General features: G+C 38.2%; 1 protein-coding gene across 2 annotated transcripts in view; it reads right to left on the bottom strand.

Annotated features, from left to right (window-relative positions):
* MINPP1 (multiple inositol-polyphosphate phosphatase 1) overlaps nucleotides 1-23305 on the bottom strand; it is a 72853-nt gene extending 49548 nt beyond the window's left edge. Inside the window, exons 1-3 of one of the 2 annotated variants that reach the window (XM_058543455.1) lie at nucleotides 22645-23298; nucleotides 19562-19759; nucleotides 14329-14426 (exon numbers count right to left, since the gene is read on the bottom strand). In XM_058543455.1, coding sequence (XP_058399438.1) covers nucleotides 14329-14426; nucleotides 19562-19759; nucleotides 22645-23284 — 936 coding nt within the window. In that variant the 5' untranslated portion in view covers nucleotides 23285-23298. Of the gene's footprint in view, nucleotides 1-14328; nucleotides 14427-19561; nucleotides 19760-22644 lie in introns of both variants that reach the window. The other variant, XM_058543456.1, reaches the window with a different exon arrangement.
* Nucleotides 23306-24244: the final 939 nt, after the last annotated feature.

Here is a 24244-nt window from a genome sequence, read left to right as displayed (position 1 = left end):
TAAAAATAATTCTCTCAGAAAAGGTTTATAATTAGTATTCTGCACAAACTATAGTAGAATCTTAGCATTTATAGTGTTTATATTTACCATTTCAAGCATTTAACAGTTGGGCCCAAAGGTCCATGACACATAGAGATTTATGTTGAGACACAAATTTGAATTGTGGGAATGTAGAGGCTGTCATGCAAGAGTAAGTTAGTAGTACTCACAGCCAATAATCCAGCATCCATGACAGCTCAGGATAGTGGGTTAACGACATTTGCTCACTTCCCCTTTCTTCTAAAATTATATTAAGATGATAGCAAAGACATATACAGAAAAAAGAAAAAAAGATATACGTAGAAGAATATTCATTACAGCACAGAAAGATGCCAATAGTGGATCAGGAATTTTTAAGAATTTTAGGAAGGTAGAAACCAGAGAGAAAATGAGTTACTTTGGTTCATGTATTAGTTTGGCAAAAATAGTAATAAAAGTAGACCAAGACCAAGGTTATCAAAAATTGGTACTGCTGGAAGGAATGTATACCAGTATAGACATTCTAAAGCGCAAATTGGCAAAGTCCATAAAAACATACATCTCTAAGGCCCATTTAATTCCATTTCTTATAAAGTAATATTCACAGAGGACAAGAGAGAATGTACAAGAACGTCTTACAGCAGTATTGCTTTTATGAGTAAAAAACAAAAAATTCCTGAAAATATCTAAATTTTATTAACAGGTAGGTGTTTACATAAACTGTGGTATACACATACTTTGGAATACTATGCAGTTACCAAAAATTCTATATTGTAGGTTTACATGTACTGACAGGGAAAGATCTGCAAGACATACTGCTGAATGAGAAGAGCAGATTAAGAATAACAAATACAGATGGAGTGACGTCAGCATCATGGCGGAGTGAGCTTTCCCGTGAATTCTTCCCCCACAAAATACAACAAAAGTAACAGCCACAGACCAACAACGGAATCCCAGACAGTCAAAAGCTGGAGCGGAGGGATCCACACTGCCGCACATCTGAGAGCAGAACGTGCTGGGCCCCCGGAGGAAGTGGGGAGAGGTAAGGAGAACTCCGCTCCCTCCCCATCAGATCAGCGATCCGGTCCGCGTGGCTCCCAGAGAGGGGGGAGGGGCGGCCCTCGGCGGGAAACTGTAGCTCTTCGGGCTCTCTCAGCCAGTGGGAAACCCCCGCACAGAGGGCTCAGAGGAGCCACAGGGCTACCATCAACATCTGAGCAACCCAGAGAGCGGATAAAGAGGGGCAAACGAGAAGCCTCCCACGTCAGGGACCCAGAGGGCAAAAGAGAGAGCTCCCCCCTCCCCGCAACCCGGAGTCTGCAGCTCGACCAGATCTAGCGGTCCGAGGCAGACCTGAATAAACTGGACTGGACCCGTGGATCGCAGTGGGGAAAAGAAACAAAACAAAACAAAACAAAACTGCGGATCGCAGCAGAAAAACTGGGGCAGAGCGCAGGGGGCTTAGACTACACAGCCCTTTACCACCACACAGTGGCGGCAGGTGGAAATTGCAACCAGAGACTTCCAGGATGAGGAAAATCAAAACCAACACAGGAACCACAATGCAAAAATATATGAAATAACCAGACCAGAAACAAAATGACAAGCACCCAGAAATCAACCCCGAAGACACAGAAATCCATAAACTAAATGACAGAGATTTCAAAATAGCTATCATAAAAACACTCAACGAAATACGAGACAACACAGACAAACAATTAAATGAGATTAGGAGTTTCTTCACAAAAGAGATTGAAATCATAAAGAAAAACCTATCAGGGCTGATGGAGATGAAGAACACAATGGAGGAGATAAAGGAGAATCTGGAATCTTTAAAGAACAGAGCTGACAATATGGAGGAAAGAATTAGTACTTTAGAGGATAGGAATACAGATATACTCCAGATGGAAGAAGAGAGAGAACTAAGACTAAAAAGAAATGAAGAAAGACTCCGAGAAATATTGGACTCTATTAGAAAATGTAACATAAGAATTATAGGTATTCCTGAGGGAGAGGAGGGGGAAAGAGGAACAGAGAGCCTATTCAAGGAAATAATAGCTGAAAATTTCCCAAATCTGGGGAAGGAGCAGGAAATACCAGTAAGCGAAGCCAACAGGACTCCTATATATATTAACAGACAAAGGCCTTCACCACGACACCTAGTGGTAAGGCTAGCCAGGGTCAACGACAAAGAAACAATATTAAGGGCAGCTAGAGAAAAACAAAAAATAACGTACAAAGGAACTCCCATCAGGCTCTCAGCGGATTTCTCAACAGAAACTTTTCAGGCTAGAAGAGACTGGAATGATATATTCAAAATACTAAAAGACAAAAACTTTCAGCCAAGAATACTCTATCCAGCAAAAATATCCTTCAAATATGATGGAGAAATAGACTCTCCCAGATAAACAAAAGCTAAGGGAGTTCATGGCCACGAGACCGCCACTACAAGAAATACTCAAGAAGGCCCTCAGGCCTGAAAACAAGAAGAGAAAGGGAACACAAAGCTTGGAGTAAGGAGAAAAGTAGGTAGACAAAATCAGAGAAATAGTAGATCTTTACCGGAATAGGTTAGCAACCACTTAAATACTAAACTCAAAGATCAAAGGAAGAAATTCACCAAAAATAAATTTAACCTCATCACTGTAAACACACAGCCACAACACAAGATAGAATAAGGTATAACAAGAGCAACTTAGAAGGGGAAGAGGAAAGTGACTGAATTGACTTAGTATAAGGAAATAGGAGGCTATCAGATAATGGGCTATCTCATACAGAAGATTTTTCGCCCAAACCTCAAGGTAACCACTAAACAAATAATCAAATTAAAACCACATGATAAACAAAGAGAAAACTAGAAGAATCATAAGACAGAACAACCAAACTGAATTGGCAGTCCAAAACAAATGGGACAAGAAACAAAGGAAATGCAAAAAAACCAGAAAATAAGTGACAAAACAGCAACATTCAACCCTCATATTTCAATAATTACCCTAAATGTAAATGGATTGAACTCTCCAATCAAAAGATACAGAGTGGCAGGATGGATTAAAAAGCAAGACCCAACAATATGCTGCCTTCAGGAAACACATCTTAGCACTAAAGACAAGCACAGGCTCAGAGTGAAAGGATGGAAGACAATACTCCAAGCTAATGGCAAACAAAAGAAAGCAGGTGTTGCCATACTCATATCAGACAAAGTAGACTTCAAGATAAAACAGGTTAAGAAAGACAAAGAAGGGAAATATATAATGATAAAAAGGACACTCCATCAAGAAGACATATCACTTATAAATATATATGCACCCAACATAGGAGCGCCAATGTACATAAAACAACTATTAACAAACCTAAAAGGAGAAATCAACAACAACACAATAATAGTAGGGGATCTTAACACCCCACTTACAGCAATGGATAGATCATCCAGACAAAAAGTTAATAAAGAAATATTAGACTTAAATGAAAAACTGGACGAGATGGACCTAGTAGACATATACAGAGCACTCCACCCAAAAACAGCTGACTACACATTCTTCTCAAGCGCGCATGGAACATTCTCTAGGATAGACCATATGTTGGGAAACAAAGCAAGCCTCAATAAATTTAAGAAGATTGAAATCATAACAAGCATCTTTTCAGACCATAAGGCTATGAAACTGGAAATGAACCAGGGAAAAAAAACTGGGAAAGTGACAAAAATGTGGAGATTAAACAACATGCTACTGAACAACCAATGGATCATTGATGAAATTAAAGGAGAAATCAAAAACTATCTGGAAACAAACGAAAATGATAACATGCCATATCAAACCATATGGGACGCAGCAAAAGCGGTCCTGAGAGGGAAACTCATAGCGATACAAGCCCACCTTAACAAACAAGAAAAAGCCCTAATAGGCAACCTTAAATTACACCTAACAGAACTAGAAAAAGAAGAACAAACAAAGCCCAAAGCCAGCAGAAGGAGAGAAATAATAAAAATCAGAGCAGAAATAAATGATATTGAGACCAAAAAAACAGTAGAAAGGATTAATGAAACAAAGAGTTGGTTCTTCGAGAAGATAAACAAAATAGACAAACCCTTAGCCAGGCTAACTAAGAAAAAAAGAGAAAAGGCTCAAGTAAATAAAATTAGAAATGAAAGAGGAGAAATTACAACGGATACCATGGAAATACAGAGGATTATAAGAGAATACTATGAGAAATTATATGCCAACAAATTGGACAATCTAGAAGAAATGGATAAATTCTTAGACTTATACAACCTCCCAAAATTGAACCAAGAAGAAATGGAGAATCTGAATAGACCAATCACAAGTAAAGAGATTGAAATAGTAATCAAAAACCTCCCAAAAAATAAAAGTCCAGGACCAGATGGCTTCTCCAGTGAATTTTACCAAACATTCAAAGAAGATTTAATACCCATCCTCCTCAAACTATTCCAAAAAATAGAGGAAGATGGAACACTTCCTGAATCATTCTATGAGGCCAACATCACCCTGATACCGAAACCAGACAAAGACAATACAAAGAAAGAAAATTACAGGCCAATATCGCTGATGAACATTGATGCAAAAATCCTCAACAAAATATTGGCAAACCGAATACAACAATATATTAAAAAGATCATACACCATGATCAAGTGGGATTTATACCAGGGACGCAGGGATGGTTCAACATCCGCAAATCAATCAACGTGATACATCACATCAACAAAACAAAGAATAAAAACCACATGATCATCTCAATAGACGCAGAGAAGGCATTTGACAAGATACAACATCCATTTATGATAAAAACTCTCAATAAAATGGGAATAGAAGGAAAGTACCTCAACATAATAAAGGCCATATATGACAAACCCACAGCTAACATCATACTCAACGGGGAAAGACTGAAAGCCATTCCTCTGAGAACAGGAACGAGGCAGGGCTGCCCACTCTCACCACTCCTGTTCAACATAGTACTGGAGGTTTTGGCCAGAGCAATTAGGCAAGAAAAAGGAATAAAAGGAATCCAAATAGGTAACGAAGAAGTGAAACTCTCACTATTTGCAGATGACATGATTGTATATATAGAAAACCCTAAAGAATCTGTTGGAAAACTGTTAGAAACAATCAACAACTACAGCAAAGTTGCAGGGTACAAAATCAATCTACAAAAATCAGTTGCATTTCTATATGCTAATAATGAACTAACAGAAAGAGAGCTCAAAAAGATAATACCATTTACAATTGCATCAAAAAGAATAAAATACCTAGGAATAAATCTTACCAAGGAGGTGAAGGACCTATACAATGAGAACTACAAGACATTATTGAGGGAAATCTACGATGACATAAAGAAATGGAAAGATATCCCATGCACGTGGATTGGAAGAATAAACATAGTTAAAATGTCTATATTACCTAAAGCAATCTACAGATTCAATGCAATCCCAATCAGAATCCCAATGACATTCTTCACAGAAATAGAAAAAAGAATACTAAAATTTATATGGGGCAACAAAAGACCCCGAATAGCTAAAGAAATCCTAAAGAAAAAGAACAAAGCAGGAGGCATCACAATTCCTGACTTCAAAACATACTACAAAGCAATAGTAATCAAAACAGCATGGTACTGGTACAAAAACAGACACACAGATCAATGGAACAGAATTGAAAGCCCAGAAATAAAACCACACATATACGGACAGCTAATTTTCGACAAAGGTGCTAAGGACATGCAATGGAGAAAGGAAAGTCTCTTCAATAAATGGTGTTGGGAAAACTGGACATCCACATGCAAAAGAATGAAAGTGGACCATGTGCTATCGCCATTCACAAAAATTAACTCAAAATGGATCAAAGACCTGAAGGTGAGACCTGAAACTATAAAACTCATAGAAGAAAATATAGGCAACACACTATTTGACATTGGGTTTAAAGGAATCTTTTCGGATGACATGCCTACCCAGACTAGGGAAACTAAAGAAAAAATAAACAAGTGGGACTTTATCAGACTAAAGAGCTTTTATAAGACAAATGAAATCAGAATCAAGATGAACAAACAACCAACCAGCTGGGAGAGAATATTTGCAAAACATACATCTGACAAGGGGTTGATCTCCATAATATATAAAGAACTCACACAATTGAACAACAAAAAAACAAACAACCCGATCAAAAAATGGGCAGAGGAAATGAACAGACACTTCTCCAAGGAAGATATACAGATGGCCAATAGGCACATGAAAAGATGCTCAACATCACTAATCATCAGGGAAATGCAAATCAAAACAACACTAAGATACCACCTCACGCCCGTTAGAATGGCTATAATCACCAAGACAAAAAACAACAAATGTTGGAGAGGATGTGGAGAAACAGGAACCCTCATACACAGCTGGTGGGAATGCAAATTGGTGCAGCCTCTATGGAAAACGGTATGGAGATTCCTCAAAGAATTAAAAATAGAGATGCCCTATGATCCAGCCATCCCACTACTGGGAATCTATCCAACGCACCTGAAATCAACAATCCAAAGAGGCTTATGCACCCCTATGTTCATTGCAGCATTATTCACCATAGCCAAGAAGTGGAAGCAACCTAAGTATCCCTCGACTGACGATTGGATTAAGAAAATGTGGTATATATATACAATGGAATACTACTCAGCCATAAAAAAAGACAAAATCGTCCCATTTGCAACAACATGGATGGGCCTGGAGCGTATTATGTTAAGTGAAATAAGCCAGAAAGAGAAAGACAAACACTGTATGATCTCACTCATATGTGGAATATAAACCAACACATGGACAGAGAAAACTGGACTGTGGTTACCCGGGAAGGGGGGGTGGGGGGTGGGCACAAGGGGTGAAGGGAGTCATATATGGGGTGATGGACAAACAAAAATGTACAACCCAAAATTTCACAATGTTAGAAACCATTAAAATATCAATAAAAAAAAAAATAACAAATACACTATAATACCATTTATTACCAAAACACACACACACATACTCATTATGCTGTTTACATTTCTAAGAATGATACAGATTATAAATAGCAGCATAGAAAAGGGTTGACAGGCACACATGAAACTGACAGCAGTGATTAATCTCTGTGGAGAGGTCTTAAATTAGAGACAGTGATTAATTTAGCCTTTCTCTGAATGTCAAACTTTGTACTCATGTATCATTTGATCAGATAAACACTAAAACTAGAGGACTAAAACCTGCAATCCAAAAGAGGTACAAGAGAAAACTATGCAGTAGTTATGAGCCATTCTTCCCCAAAAGAACGGCCAGAGAAACTAAGTGTAAGCCGTAATAAGTTTAAGAGCAAGAGTAGGCCAGTGTCATATACCAAAAACAAAACTAAACATATATTAAAGAGGCAATTAAATCAAGAAGTTAGCAAAAAGGACAAAGTAAACATTTAAAAAAAGTAAAAAAGGAATTAAAATAAAGAGAATTAGATGAAGTTCGGCCAAATCTATTCAAGCAGTAAAACAAAAATAGTACCAGAAATGAAAAAGAAGATATAACTGGAGATTTTTAAAAAATCATACATGCACAGTATTAAACGATTTATATCAAAAAGACCTGAAAATGTAAATGAAATGGGTGGTTTTTCTAGGAAAATATGTTACCCAAACTGACTCAGAAAAATCTGACTATATAAAATAACTATAGAGTCAAAGGTCTACTTAAAAAGATACCAGGAATAGTTGGTTTTAAGCATGAGTTCTACCAAACCTTCAAGGAAGGTTAGTTACTAATATTCAAATTATTCCAGGGTACAGAAAAAGATGGATAGCCTCTTGATTCATTTTAAGAAGCTAATAAAAGCCTATTACCAAAAGTGGACAAAAAAGCACAAAGAAAAGAGGTGAGGGGAGAAAATTCAGACCACTGCATTGCAAGACATTAGTATCCCGTGCTCTCCTCCACTAAATGCTGACTGTGACTCCTAGTCATTGTTACAAACAAAAGTCCCCCTTACATTTCTAACCTCCCCAAAGGGAGAGGAATAGAGCCACTCACAAATGAGAGGCACTGCCATAAACCAACCTGACTATAAACATGATTTAACAAATTTGAAATAAAATATTATCAAATAAAATTTCAGCAGTATATTAAAAGGATGTATCATCTGCCATGATGGAATAACTGATACCAGTCATGCCCTATTGACATAAACAACTAGAAAATGAGACAAAATATATAAAATAAATATTATCAGGCATTGAGTAATAAGCACTGAACTGTGATGACTGAGGGACACAAAGTAAACTCTACAAGTGCCCCAGCTTTCTGCCTGGAGGCATCTTCAAACTGTGGCACAGGGAAAGGGATCTCAAGCAGAATCCAGCAGTCTTGTTGAGTTGAGGATTCAGAACTCAAGAGTTTGGTAAGTCGGAAGGTGCTGGAATTTGCAGGGTCGAGTATCAGAGAGGAGGAAGCTACACAGAAAAAAAGCTCCAGAAATCCGGGGGTTCCTCTTGATTCTCTTGCTGAAAGTTGTAGGAGTTGTAAGCTGCACAATTCCAGAGCTATCACAAGGCTGGGAGATATTCAAGTTCCATGCAGCCTAAGCAGAGAGAGTGTCAACAGACACCCAGATATCCAGGACTTCAAAACAGACTCCAGAAGGGTCATACTTTAATACTAAAGGCACGTATACAAGTGAAAGCTTGTTTCTGAGTTTCAGGTCAGGTCTAGAAGATGAAACTCAGAAATAAGCCTCAAAAAGGTCAAGCTGATCCACAAGTAACAACTGCAAAATAAAACAAAATTCAGGGGCCGACCCAGTGGCACAAGTGGTTAAGTGCGCACGCTCCGCTGCGGCAGCCCGGGGTTTGCCGGTTCGGATCCTAGGCACGCACTGACACACCGCTTGTCAAGCCATGCTGTGGCGGCATCCCATATAAGGTAGAGAAAGATGTTCTCTAACATCTCCTGGATGTTAGCCCAGGGCCAGTCTTCTTCAGCAAAAAAAGAGGAAGATTGGCAGATGTTAGCTCAGGGCCGATCTTCCTCACAAAAAAAAAAAAAAAATTCAACACATTAAAAGAAGACAACAAAATCCAGGCATTCAACAATATAACATTCACAATGTTCTAACAAAAAGTTACTAAAAATACATGAAGAAACAAGAAATGTGACCTAGAACTAGGAGAAAAATCAGTCAATAAAAGAAATTATCTTAAAAAAGAAAGAATGCAAGGATAATTCAATATTACAAAATATACTAATGTAATTTACTATGTTAGAAGATTAAAGAAGAAAAAAATACTATCATCTTCCTAGATGCCAAAAATTCTGCATACATTCCTGATTTTAAAAATGATAAGTAAATAAAAGGTTTTAGTAAGCAGAAAACAGAAATTTCCTTAACTTGGTAAGGATAACTACCAGAAACTACACCAAACATCACATTTTATGATGAAACATTAGAAGTGTTCTTAATTAGAAAATATAAGCAAAACTTTGAGTTTTAAGAAGGTGGAATCATCTGCTCTCTTCTCTCAGAAATCACCCTAAAAAAAGAAGAAAAAAGAGAAATGCAAATGCCTTCTGCAAAGAGATTAGGAGACCTCTGTACCCTGAACCACCACCATAATTGAGCAAGGACTGCTACATGCAGTGAAAATTAAATAAAACATCTCAGATAAAACCAGCAGAAGACAGATCCTCAAAGCACATGGTACACTTGGAGGAGCAAAACTAACAATCCTTTGCTTGAAACAATGAGAATGAAGTCTAACAGAACCCTCCCGGGACAGCATATAACACCAACACAAGGAAAGAGACATTCATCTTTATAGGAAGCACAACGCAAAGGATCTCAGAGGAGAATAACTCTCAATTAGAAGGAACGCTACTCATCTCTGAGTAGCTGCTCATTCCTGCTGGCTAGCTGGGGAGAAGTAAAAGCTGAACTCACTGCAAAGATGAGTAATAATTAGAAAGGGGGCTAGCACAGCATCTATAAAAACATACAGAAAAAAGAAGACTGCTATACAGATAAAACAGCCAGAAAAAAACCTCTCACTCAAGAAATTGTGCCATAGGGCAAACGAAAATTGTGATTAAATAAACATAGTATCATGAATTCCAAAGACTTAATAAAATAATCATTTAAAAAAAGAAAAAGAGTCAAAAGCAGGAAAAAAAGAGATATGAAAGGAAGCATAAAGACAGAAACAGAAGCTGGAACAGCTACAAAAATAGTTTGGAGTTACCTAGTAAATTTGAAGTTTTGCATATCATCTGATCCAGCAATTCTAGCACAGATGTAGACCTTCAGAAATATGTGTGTATTTGGCCCAACAGACATACACAAGAATACAAGAATGTTCATAATAGCCCCAAACTGAAAATAATCTAAATGTCTACCAAGAAGATAATGGATTAAAAAACTGATAATTCACATAATGGAATACTATATAGCAATGAAAACAAGTGAACTATAGCTACATGCAGCATCATAGACAAATCTTAAAAATATAATGTTGAACAAAAACTAGATACAAAAAAAAGTACATACTGAGTGATTCCATTATATAAAGTTCAAAAATATATAAAGTTAAACTGTTTCTTGGGGAAGAAAATAATACAGGAGTAAACACTAATGTAGTGAAGAAAACTGTAAAAGCACAAATACTCAAGTAAGTAATAATAATGGGGAAACAATCTCAGATATAGAGGGAAAACATTTTTTTTTTAAATCATGAGATAAATTTGCCAAACTCTACGAATAAATCTGAAAACCTGGATGACATGGATGACTTTTATAAGAAAATATTAAATAACAAAACTGACTCCAGAAGACAGAAAATCTAGATATACTCATTACAGTAGAAGACATATACAAAGTTACAGAAAAGTATCTAGTTCATGTGTCATTTCTTTTGTAAAGATTTACCCGACTGCCATTAAATCAACTTCCTGCCTGTGTTATCACCGGTGATACCTTATATATACTTCTAGTACAGCCATCCCATTGTCTTACAATGGCTTATTTGTTTCTTTCACTCCTTGTGGCATTCTTTGAAGACAATGCTTATCACATGTGGGTATCTTTAGTTCCAACCAAACGCCTGACACAGAGCAGACACTCAAACAACATTTGCTGAATGAAGGCACACATGGTCCAGCATTTCACAAGGTCTTGGATAGCTAATAATCTCCATAATTCTCAGAATTTCATAAATGTCTATTCATTTTTAATTTTTTAAACATTTTAATGGAGAATTTCAAATATATAAAAAATAGAGAACAGTAGTATAATGAACTCCTGTGTACCCATCATCCAACTTCAACAACAATCAACATTTGGCAATCCTGTTTCAGTTGTGCCCCTACCATCACCACTGGATTATTTTGAAGCAAATCCCAGACATCATTTTATTTCATCCGTAAATACTTCAGTATGTAAACCTATTTCACAGTGAAAAGTCCTAAGCAGAGATAGCTTATTTTCTATCAAATCACTGAGAAAGAAAATAATCACAGGAAATATATATATCAAAAGAGAATTTATATTTTTAAAGGAAGAATCTAACATTTACTTTTTATATATAAAAAGGAAATTCATATTCAATTAATTTAATAAACATGTATTTCAAACTTTCAAATTATGGTCAATTAAACGAGAAGTTCTTTATTTACGAAGGAAAAAAGGTACCTCCACAAAGGAGAAATCTGGCAGGCATCACTTTACTCAAATGATCAAACATATCATCATCAATGATAGGACAAACTGACATCGTTCCTTCTGATATGATGCACTAAGAAGGACACATCACTTATATTGTATTCTTGTCAAAAGCGTTTAAACCCCAATCTAATCATAAGTAAAAATTCAGAAATAAAGACTGCAAAAAAAACTGGCCTAGATGCCTGCAAAATGCCAATGTATAACAGACAAAAGAAAGGCTGGACACTCTTCTAGATCAAAGGGAACTAAAAAGACATGAAAGTAAATGCAATGAGTGATCCTTGATTAGACCCTGAACTTAAAAAAGAAATAGCTGGAAACACAGGACTTTATTAAAACAAGTGTGAAAACTTGAATACTGACTGTATATTAGATAATATTATACTTATATATGTACAGTCAGCCCTCTGCTTCTTCAGCATTTGTATCCACGGTTGATTGAATCCATGGATGTGAAATCCGTGGATATGACGGGCTGACTATATTCACTGTTATACGTCTTTTGATATAAGGGACTTGAGCACCCACAGATTTTGGTATCCGTGGGGGTTCCTGGAATCAATCTCCTGGGGATTACTGAGGGATGACTATATATATAAAATTATATTTTATTATGGTTATGTAGGAGAATGTTCTTGTTTAGATGCATGCCCAAGAATTTAAGGGTGAAGTGTCTTGATGTCTGCAAGGAAAAAAGATTATATATATGTGGTAGACAGAATAAATGCCCCCCAAAGATGTTTACATCCTAATCCGTGGAACCTCTGAATATGTCATTTTACATGATAAAAGAGAATTTGCAGATGTGATTAAGCTAAGGATCTTAAGATGGGAAAATTATCCTGGACTATCCAGGTGGGCCCAATATAATCATAAGGATCCTTATAAGAAGTAGGCAGGAAGGACAGTTAGTGTAGGAGATATAACCATGGAAGCAGAGGTCTGAGTGATACAAGGAATGCAGGTGGCCTCTAGAGACTGGAAAAGGCAAGGAAGGGATTTTCCCCTAGAGCCTCCAGAAAGAACACAGCCCTGCTGATACCTTGATTTTAGCCCTGTAAGATTCATTTTGGCCTTCTGAGTTCCAGAACTCTAAGATAATAAATCTGTGTTGTTTTAAACCACTAAGTCTGTGGTAACATTTTAACAACTTTAATAACTTGGGCAAATAAGTTGTTCTTTTGTTAAAAGGTGAATTTCCCTTTTGCCAACACCCATCAGTCATTTACACAATACTTAAAATCACTTCAATTCTGTTTACTGGCTTTTTTTCCCTAGAGCAATCCGGGTAGGGAGAAAAGGGAGGTGAAATATTTTGACACATGTGAATGGTGACCATAAGTCTTAGTTTATACCTATACTGGCATAACTATTAATGGTGCCCATTTCACTTTTAAAAGTATCCCAATTAGTAGATGAATTTTATGGTCATCCTAAGCAAAGGGCATTCAAAGGAAGGTAGGCCAGGAAGATGCTGAAGTGATGAGTTATGGACAGTTAGAGGAGATGAGCAGGGTATTAGGTACTTGGGACAGAGAAAAAGTAGAGCATCAGGAAGCAATTCAGGAGCACAGAGAGGAAATACAATACACCTATTATTACTGGTGCTCAGCATCCTAGAGCAATCATCCACTGAGGGCCCTTTCACCTTCTTCCAACTCACCTGCTAAGCTCTACTCCCGCACTGGCACAATACTACGTAAAATCACCTTTAATCTGGTTGCTGGTCACTTAAGTCTTTGAGCAACAAAATGAAGCACTTGTTTACCTTCAAGTGTACATTAGCTCTCAGCTTAAAAGCCTGCCTCTATCTGGCAAATAGTATACTTCTTTTCAAAATGTGAGGTTAAATTTTGAAGTTAAGAGTTGATTTTCATATGGAATTCTGAAAGTTTCATATGCATGCAAGGATGACTGAAGTTTCAAAAGTCCATATTCCTGAATGATCCATACATACAGACACACCCTACTCTCATCCACCAGAATTCTACCCAATGCTAGTATCCTCAATGCTCAAGAAAACAATTAACACTCTCCTACCCCACCTCTCTGGCTCCCAACATCCCAGAATAATTTGCCTGCCCTTCTCTTTCGAGAGTCTAAAAGTCTACAAAGAAGCCATATGAAAAGAGAAAAAAAAAAAGAGAATATTAAGTAGACAGACAGAAATTGTAGATGAATTACTGCCATCACCAGGTAGAACACAGAACTCAATTTATCATGAGAACTGTTATAAAAGAAATAGGTATTTGGAAAACCATTTATCCTCTCTGAACTTTGGCTTCCTATAGAAAGAAGAATTTGGATTATATTAGCACTATAATTCTTTCCAGCAGTAAAATTTGATGATGGGTTAAATAGGTTTTTAACCGGGTGAACCTAGAAATCAAATCACCATGGAAGGATGTTTTCCAGAGTTTTATGAACCAAACTATTTACAAGTAGGTAGGCCGTCTCTGAACAACTAATCTCCCTTTATGTAAGGAAAATTTCGACTTAGTTCACGACAGTTAATGTTCCCTACTCTGCCTATCTTTTGAAAAGCTGCTTTAAGTAACTATAACAAAATATCATGCAAACAACCACAAAAGTAATACTTACCTTTGCATCATCTATGTCAAAAACATCACACCAAGGAGATTTAACACCTTTAATTGCCAGGTCAAATGAACAGGTGAAAAAAGCCACCTGAATTAAATCTGAAAAAAGAAAAAAAGGTAAAATTTGTGGGTTTCTATTTTCTGCAATTTTCCAAAGGCTAAATATCTACAGAATGCCATGTGCAGCACAGCTGAAGAAACTGGATATGTGTAGTTTGGAGAAGAGACTACTCAGTTTCTTCCTGGCTATCAAAGAATTAAGACTTACTCTGTACAATCCAAAGGGAAGGAACTGGAACCGTCAGGCAGAAACCACTAGGAGATATAAATTTCAGTCCAATGAAACTAAGAAACTTTTTCTCTGTAAAACAGTAACTTTTTTCTGTTTTTAAAAGTAATACATTTGTTAAGAGCATGCTTACCTACCAAACCCAACAAAAAGTTTAACCCAAGGATTTACTACCTGAAACATAATTTGATTTTGTTAATTTTAGAGGGTTGGAGGAAGGGAGATAAAGTTATAAAAGGTTTTATTCCCCAACTTGAAAATTAGGGATAACAAAGTACATTTATTGAACAGTTCCTTTAACTACACGATTCATATTATAACTATTAAGAAGAAGCAAGAACAGAGAGAGGCTATAAAAGGGAACAGAAGACTGCAGAAGGTAGAGAGGGAAGAAAAAGCAGAGTAAGCGAGGGGTCAGAAAGAAGGAGAAACAAAGGGTCAAGAGGAAGAGAAACAAAGCGGGAAAAATCACACTCTGAAGAGGGAGAAAAGCTGAGAACAGCATCAGTTTTTCAAACTTAGCTGCTCAATCACGCAGTGGATTTCAGAGTAAGTTACCTGGGATTTTTACATTGTTAATTAGCTGACTGCATTACTTTTAGATACATATGGGTTTTGAAGACAAGGGATAAGGGAACGAGTACCTGGGCTACAAAAGGTAGCCTTTGTCAGTACCAAATAAAAACACTGCAATCTAGTCAAGAGGAAGTTTAACGCTACAGAGAGAGAAGTCAACTGCAGGGGTCGCCTCCATTGCTCTGATTTTTCTTTAACTTCACTGCCTTTCCTCTTTCCCAAGGAAAATGGGAAATACAACACAAAAAATAAGTGATCTCACATGCTTTTTGTACTAGTTTTGAGTTTAAAGAACTTCCCTGAGACAGTATATAGAGTATATACAAAAGTATATATGTAGAGTATATACAAAAAGAATATTTCATTGGGAATATATGTAAAAGCCATTTAAAAACTCTGCCTATATAAATGAAAGGTTTTATAATCCTAATACCTAATATTAAATATAGTGGCTTGTAAGTACCATATATGTTTGATGAAAGGACCCGGCTCATTCACACTCGAAGTTCTACTTCTGAAACTATGAGTGAGTCCAAATGGTCTATTCTTTAACCGGAGTGGAGCTGACTGAAAAAAAATTTACCAAAAAACTTTGAAGTACTAGTATAGGGAGAAAAAGCATAAGATAACAACTGAGCCTATGAGACCTGACTCTGCCACTAATTATACTGGGCAAGTCACTCTAGGCTCTCTGGGTCTCAATTTTCCCACCTGCATAATAGGGAGGTTAGACAAAAATCTTTCATGACGAGTTATGGCTCTGATCCATCTATCATGACCATTCTGACTTCTTGGTCAATCTTTTGGAACCTCAAAAATATTTCAGATGGATTAAAGATTTAAACATTAAAAAAATTAAATTAAAATTAAATAAAATAGGAAGACATAGGAAAATATAATAATCTTCGGATAAGAAAAGATTCCTAAGCAAAATACAACACTCAGAAGCCATAATGAAAAGACAAATATGACTATATAAAAGATGTAAACCTCTGTATGGTGCCTCTAAGGCACCATAACTAGACTTAAAAGATAAACAACAAATTAAGAGAAAATGTTAGCAACATACAATAGGCAAAAAATTTATCCATCAAAGAAAATTAAAGGATATATAATTAATATATCCATAACACATAAACGGTACCTATGATCAACATAAAACAATAGTAAGAAAAACGTAAAAAGAATTCAATAGAAAATGGACAAGGCTATTAAGAGGCAATTCTAAGAAGGAATGCAAGTAGTTAATAAACATATGAAAAGATGTTCACCTTCACAAGTAACCAAAGAAATGCAAATTAAAGCTAGACACCATTTTTCATTAATCCAATTGGCAAAAATCAAAATGATCAATAATATCCACTGTTGGATGAGATAGGAGAAAATGAGCATTCTCATATATTATTGATATAAATTTTTCTACACTTTCAGAGAACAATTTGGAAGTATACATCAAGATGTAAAATATTCATGCTCTTTAACCCAACAATTCCACCTATAGTTATCTTATAGAGCAACTCTCAAGTGCAAAAACCAGACTATAAGAATGTTCACTGTAGCATCATTTGAAACAGTTAAAAACTAAGAAGAACTTCAGCAGGAAAATGATTTCCTATAAAAAGAATTTGGACGGTTTTAACTCCAGCCTCTCCCACCAGTAAAATCTGATGATTGTTAAGTAAGTTTTTAAGTAGCATTGACCTAGAAATTGAATCACATATCCTATAAAATATAAAAGAATGAGACAGATCTATACGAGACAGATATATTGCTAAGTAAAAATAAGTTACAGAAAATACATACAGCATCACCTATGTAAAAAAAACGGCTGGCCTGGTGGTGTAGCGGTTAAGTGCACGTGCTCCCCTCTGGCAGCCCCAGGTTAGCAGGTTCAGATCCTGGGTGTGCACTGACACACTGCTTGTTAAACCATGCTGTGGTGGCATTCCATATAAAAAAGAGGAAGATGGCACAGATGTTAGCCAGGGCCAATCTTCCTCAGCAAAAAGAGGAGGAGCGGCAACAGATGTTAGCTCAGGGCTAATCTTCCTCACCAAAAAAAGAAAAATAAAAGTATTTAAATAGCTAAAATATTTTGAGCAGTTATTCTGTGCCAGGTACTGTGCTAACGCTTTGCATGAATTAATCTCATATAATCTTTGTAATATTCCTATGAGGCAGGTACAATTCCTATACCCATTTTACAGAGAAAGAAACTATGACATAGAGATATTAAGGAACGTGCTGAACATCACAGAGTTAGTCCATAGTATAACAGAGGCAAAATTCAAACACAAACAGTCCAATTCCAGAACCCATGATTTTAACCACTATGCTTATATTGCCTCCAAAAAACAAGGCGCTATCAGTTACTTCAGCAGTGAAACACAAATAAGCCTTGTCCATTCAGAGACTAAAAATAGTTTTAAAAAAATCTTCGTCAACAATCTAAATGCTCACTAACAAAATAAAGGCTAGATACTGGTATAGTTATATAATGGAATTCTGTACATAAGTTTAAAATATAGGACTAGAACTACATACATTAAATCAAAAATAAATTGAATTAAGGGGCCGGCCCGGTGGCGCAAGCGGTTGGGTGCGCGCGCTCCGCTGCGGCGGCCCGGGGTTCGCTGGTTCGGATCCCGGGCGCGCACCGACGCACTGCTTGGTAAGCCATGCTGTGGCGGCGTCCCATATAAAGTGGAGGAAGATAGGCACAGATGTTAGCCCAGGGCCGTCTTCCTCAGCGAAAAAAAAGAGGAGGATTGGCGGATGTTAGCTCAGGGCTGATCTCCTCACAAAAAAAAAAAAAAAAAAAAAAAAAAAATTGAATTAAAATCAAATTTCAGACTGCTATTATACAGTTTGACACCATTCTTTAAAGTTTAAAAATCTGCAAAACAATATCCCATTTATATATAGAAACATAAATATAAATGTAAAAATTGGCATGGGATGATTTAAATGCTCAATTCATGATAATGGTTACCTCTGGGGAGAAAAGGAGAGGAATGAGATCCTGGAGAGGGACCAAGGGACCTCAATTTATTTAAAGCAACTAATTAAAGCATAATGTTAAAATTTGATAAAACTAAGTTTTCAGGTATAACTTTTATTATTATCTATATCCTTGAATTATTTCCCAATAAAATAAATAATTTTTAAAGCTCCACAGGTGACCCCAATGTATAGCCAGTTTGGGGAAAGAGAAAACACTCGATTTTAATGCTAGTCTAGGCATCTTCACTTTTTTGATCCTTATCAAGTATTCAGGTTCCATGATGGACAGATTCTAGTTTACTTTATTTTTTTTCCCCAACATCTACCACTTCTAGTCTGTTGGAAATTTATTCAGAATATAATGAAATCCATACTCTTTGTATATTTGTCAACATCTGCTCTTTAGATTATAAATTTCTAGAAAACAGGAAAATCTTATTATTTTTTCTTAATTTCCCATTGCTAGGTGATCATGTGCCCTCGTTTTCCATTTACTTTCCCAGTATAACTATTAAGCGTCTCCTCTCACCCTCAAAAGTGCCCCAGGTTGGGGCCGGCCCAGTGGCGTAGCGGTTAAGTTCGCACGCTCCTATTCGTCGGCCCAGGGTTCACAGGTTTGGATCCTGGATGTGGACCTACACACTGCTTATCAAGCCATGCTGTGGCGGCATACCACACAAAGCAGAGGAAGATGGGCACAGATGTTAGCCCAGGGCCAATCTTCCTCAGCAAAAAGAGGAGGATTGGCATTGGATGTTTGCTCAACACTAATCTTCCTCACCAAAAAAAAAAAACAAAAAAAGTGTCCCAGGTTGTATGATAATTTGCACTGTCAGCCCATCCACTGTAATACCATATGACAAACACGACTGGTCATTTTCTCAGCATCTCTAGGTTTAAAAGCCTCAAAAAAACAAAAAATCACACTACTTTGTCTTTGACTTTCTAAAACTTATCCCTCTCAAAACATTAGCCTGTACTTCTGAACTGCTTCAAAAGCTGAAGAATTTATGATTTTTCCATCTGTATCACTTTACGAGGAGATAATTCGGAAAATTTTTGTTTTATAAATAATGTTTAGAGTTGAAACTTTATATACCTCTGCCCTCCAAAAAAAAAATTCCAGGATATAGCAAGAAATCTTGTACATTAATTTACACAGAACTCAAAGAAGAATATGAATCTAAAAATAGTTAAGCATAAGGTGTACAATTTTCTTGCTCTAGAACATATTATCTTCTTAATGTAAAATCAACTGTGGGTCTTTAAAAGGTATAACTTTATGCTTCCATATTTTTTCATTTTCAGAATTCAAAAACCATTTAAACTATTTCCGAGTTCAAATGAAAAATAACAGGCACCTTACCTGCATTTAAATTGTTGACTGGCACTTGCAAAGCAGCTGCAACTTTTTTTAAAATGTTCTGCATTTCTGGTCCAGTTTTGAAGGCTTCTACATGATAAAGAGCGGTAGTATTCCTTTCCACTTCAGTTAAAAACTTCTCACAATGATCAAAGAACCTCATTAGTTTATCATTAACTCTTGGAGGTCCACACTCCATGTCTGAAAGGGAAAAAAAAATCTATATATAGATTTTTTTCTATATACATACATAAATCAATGACATAAATGACAATTTCAAATTATTGAAAACTTTGTTTCAAGTGTGAAAAGGAACACTAAAAACCTATTTATTCATTGGCATGTCTGAAATAAGCACACACTGATTAAGAAAGATATAGGACAAAACTACTCCCTATTTGTCATGATTGTAATTCATGAGAGCATATGCTAGAAAAGACTAAAGAGACAGAGAGTATCAAAGATAAAATGTATTATAGCAATACTGCACAATGAAATAAAGGTAACTGAAATGAATGTTTTCTTAAAACAAAAATAATTAGACATGAAAGTCATAAAAAGTGCAAAAATGTGTTATATAAGTACTATTTCTGTCAGGCACAGAAAACTTAAGAAAACAAACTAAAAATCAGCAAAGTTTCTAATTACAAAGTGAGAGATAATTCAACAAATCGAATCTGTTTTTCTCCTCTAAGCCAAAGTCTAAATACAGCATTTTATTTTCTCAATCAACTTTCCCAACCCCGTGTTGCTTTACAAAAGACTCTGCTTTGGACAAAAACTACTGATAGCAGCACAAATTACATCAACGTTTCTGTATTTCACTGTGCTAGGTGCTTCTGATTTGATTTATTTTCTAACGGAAGCTCCCAGATAACTTTCCACTTAAAATTCAATGTTACATTATTTCCTCAATTTGGCAACAAATATGTAGTGGAAAAGCATTCATAATCATGTTTCAACTATTGGGGTGCCTTTAAGTTTTTTCAGAGTCATATTCAAAACATACAGATTTCAATCATTTTTTCTCTCATAATTTACCATGAAAAGAACACCAAGTATACTATTTCTGCATATGAAACGAGAAAATTAAATCTAGTTATACTGTTTTGCTTTGGATGTGTGTGTGAACATATACATATATACGTGTGTGTGTATCCATTTCAGGATCTCCTGAAATGGATAATTCTGCCCACTTGAATCGCCAGTTGGATTGCAGTTCTTAAGAAAACATCTTGACTAGGAAAATAAGTTATCGTTGTCATCTTCTGTGGCCTCAAAAACTGATTTCCCAAGTGGATCTGGATATTTCATCCTTGCTACTGTCTAATTACTGCTGCTCTTTAAAGAGAAACAGTTCTGTTTCTGTAAGAATACAAAATCTAATTCAGTGGCCTCCCTCAAAAGCCGAGATATACCCAACAGGCAAAACAACTGTCTATAGATAATAATGAAGTAGCTAGGCAAAGGGTTTAATCTATGAGACTGAAAATGATGAGGGGTGGGCTTATCCTTAACTATTCTGATCCCTGGCTTTGTACTTGGAGGCAAATGCCAATCCTCACAATGCCAGCTGAAGGCAAAAATTCATTCATCCCAGGAGGTCCAGTAGACCCTTTTTGGCATGCACTATATATACTGAGCTATATTGAAATATGTTCTGCTTTCAACATTCAGTTAATTTAATAGATTTGTGAGGAATTTTCACTCATATTAATGGGAAAAGTCTAGTTATAATTAAAAAGCACAATTTAACAAGTGACTAAACACAAGTCAGCCAACTGAGTTACCTCTAGAGCAATAACGTGACACATAATGGAAGAATGCCTTGGAGACAGCTGAACTACTTAAGAGAGGATTCTACTGGAGAAATGACAAACCAATATACTTCTAATTTATTTTTCACTTGGGCTTTGAAGCTAAATGATATCTCATGTCAACTCTGAGCTTAAAACTGATCAAGACAGTATTAACACTTGTTCATCTCTCTGGCACAAAAGTATTAAATGCTTTTACACTTAGCCTTAAATTACAGGACAAATGGAAGCTGTATACTGTAATGGTTAAGAGACCAAGCTCTAAATCAGATTTTCTGGGTACAGACCTAGCTATATGAAATTAGTAAATTATTTAACGTTTCTGTGTCTCAATTTCTTCATCTGTTGGATAGGGAGAAAATACTATCAACCTAAGAGAGCTGTTGTAAGGATTTAGTGACATAAATGTGAAGCATGCCTGGCACACAGCTGGCATTAAGTGTCTGCTATTAGTATTATCTGTGACTATCAAAACATTTTCTGAGGGAAAAAAGCACAATTCAGGGGAAAACAAAAGACCTGGATTCTAGGCCTGACTCTAACACTCAAACTAAGGAAGGACAATCATCAAGGCATATTCTTGGGCTCAACTTCACCTGTGAAATAAAAGGGCCCCCACTAGACGATCTGTCAAATTTTGCAAAAGTGTAAGTAGTGGAATAAATCAGTAAAGTACTGCGTGTGACCATGGCCCACGGCTACAACGCGGGTAACTCTATAGTACACAAAAGAACAAAAGAGAAAAAAGCAGAGCAGTAAAGAAAGTTAGAGAATAGCTTCCTAAAAGAGGATGTAGGTCTGGAACCAACATCTGAAAAAGTCCATAAGTAAAAAAACCCAAATAGTATCAGAAGCAAAGCCTGAGGAAGAAAGTCCTAGATTGTATTTAAAAAGTGCACCCAACCGCAGAACTAGCTGCCAGGGAGGGAGGAAGGGACGGGCTGTGCTCGGAGGGCCATTTCAATCCGGGATGGGAGATTAAAAACTGCTCTCGTCTGCCTCCTTGCCTATTGGGTACTCCAACGTCTACTACTCTGTCCTGCACGTAGAAGATGCCAAATTCATACCTGATGAATGAATAAAGGAACGTGCGTATGAGGAGGAGGGAGACAGCCAAGTCCTGAGCATTCCATAGGATGGGGGCCCGAGGGACGGGTGACTGGGGACAGAGGGAAGTGAGGGAGGCTGGGGCAGTCCGGGATCTGGGGGAGGACTTAGGACAGGGGGAGAACTGAGGCAGGGCAGTGGCCCGGCGGCCCGGGGGGTTACCTGCGACGTCCGGTGGCGGCAACCCAGGGTGGTAGTGCTGCCACAGCCCTTGCAGGAAGGCGGCGCCGCTGTCCACGCAGCGATGCTTGGAGCTGGTGATGAGCTGCAGGCGGCCGTAGTTCTCGAGGCTGAAGAGCGCCGGGAAAAGGGAGGCCAGGCGCAGCGCCAGCTGTCGCATGTCCTGTCGCCCCTTCTCCACCAGCTGCCCGTCCATCCAGTCCGCGTACCACAGAGGCCAGCTGGCCAGCGCGGCGCTCAGGTCGCGGCCGCCGGCAGCGCGGGTGCTGTCATCCCCGGGCCCGCCGGCCTGCAGCAACCCGTGCAGCTGTCGCAGCTTGCGGATCTGTTTGGCCGTAGGGTAGCGAGTGCCGTGGCGGATGAGGGCGACCAGCTGCACCGGGGTGCAGGTCTCCTCCAGCAGCTCCGGGTCCCGCCGCGGCGCCTCGGGGTCCGGCGGCAGACCAGGGTTGACATCCTCGTAGCGAGTCTTGGTGCCGAAGTAGGGGCTGAGCGCCGAGACCACGCGGTCCTCCGGCTCCAGGAGGGAGCAGCGCGAGAGTGACGAGAGCACCGCCACAGCCAGGGCCGCGGCGGGTGCTATCGAGACCCTGAGGCAGCGGCGGGGGCCTCGGAGCATCATGCCGTGCGGCCCGCGGAGGGCGACGTACCGGCCGAGCAAGACAACTTCCGGCTCCGCTGGGCAGGGGGCGGGACCGGAGGGCGCTTGCGCCTCGTGCGCCGGGGTTTGCTGCGGGTTACCGCGCTTCTGCTGTGCGGAAGCAGCGGCGCCTGGCGAGGACTGTGGGTGTCAGCCGGAAGCTCCGAGGAGCGCTGTAGGTCTGTGGCTCAGGTGAAGCCGGCAGAAACCCCCGAGGAGGTTCAGGAGACCTGTGGTTTAGGTGGAGCCGGCGTCGGCTGGTCCCGAGCATGGGCGAGTTGCGTCGTAGCAGGCGCCTCAGAGTCTGACTCAACGACTCCCCCGCTTTAATCTTCTAGGTGTAAATAAGCCCGGACTAAGCCTTAGCCTCCAAAGCTGCCCAAACAGAACACCTTTTAACAGCTGACTCTTGTATCACCATCCTTACCTCGTTGTACTCTGTTTTTCAAAATATGGTCTGAACCATCTGGCATCAAGTCCACCTGAGGCGGTTGTTGAAAATGCGGATCCCTGGGCCCTACCCCAGTATGCCTCCTGAAACCCAAGGTTTTTCGCCCGTCAGACTTTGAAAATAAAAGTATACAACAAGGCAAAGAAGAACCTGGGAAGAGTCTCGGTTCTCTAGGAAATTTAATTCCTGAGACTTTGGTAGAATCTTAACCTGGACTAGCAAAGCTGACATCAGCAAGACAGCATCCAGGAAATACTGTGCTTGTTGATGCCGAAGGCTTAGAGAGTAGAGACATAGTAGCAATCTTCATCACTTGGGCGCGTATAGTCAGTGCCCAACAGATTTACTACATTATTAAGTATGAGCTAATCCGCTGTGTGAAGTAAACCTGCTGTTTACCACCACTCCAAGTCCAAACTCTCCTCCTGTGTAATTACATACTCAAATCAGCAGCTAGGTTTTTCGTAAGTTATTGCTCAGAATCTTCCACC

This window comes from Diceros bicornis, chromosome 6 (assembly GCF_020826845.1).
Source record: "Diceros bicornis minor isolate mBicDic1 chromosome 6, mDicBic1.mat.cur, whole genome shotgun sequence".
NCBI lineage: Eukaryota > Metazoa > Chordata > Mammalia > Perissodactyla > Rhinocerotidae > Diceros > Diceros bicornis.
This window is presented reverse-complemented; position numbering and strand designations above follow the sequence as displayed.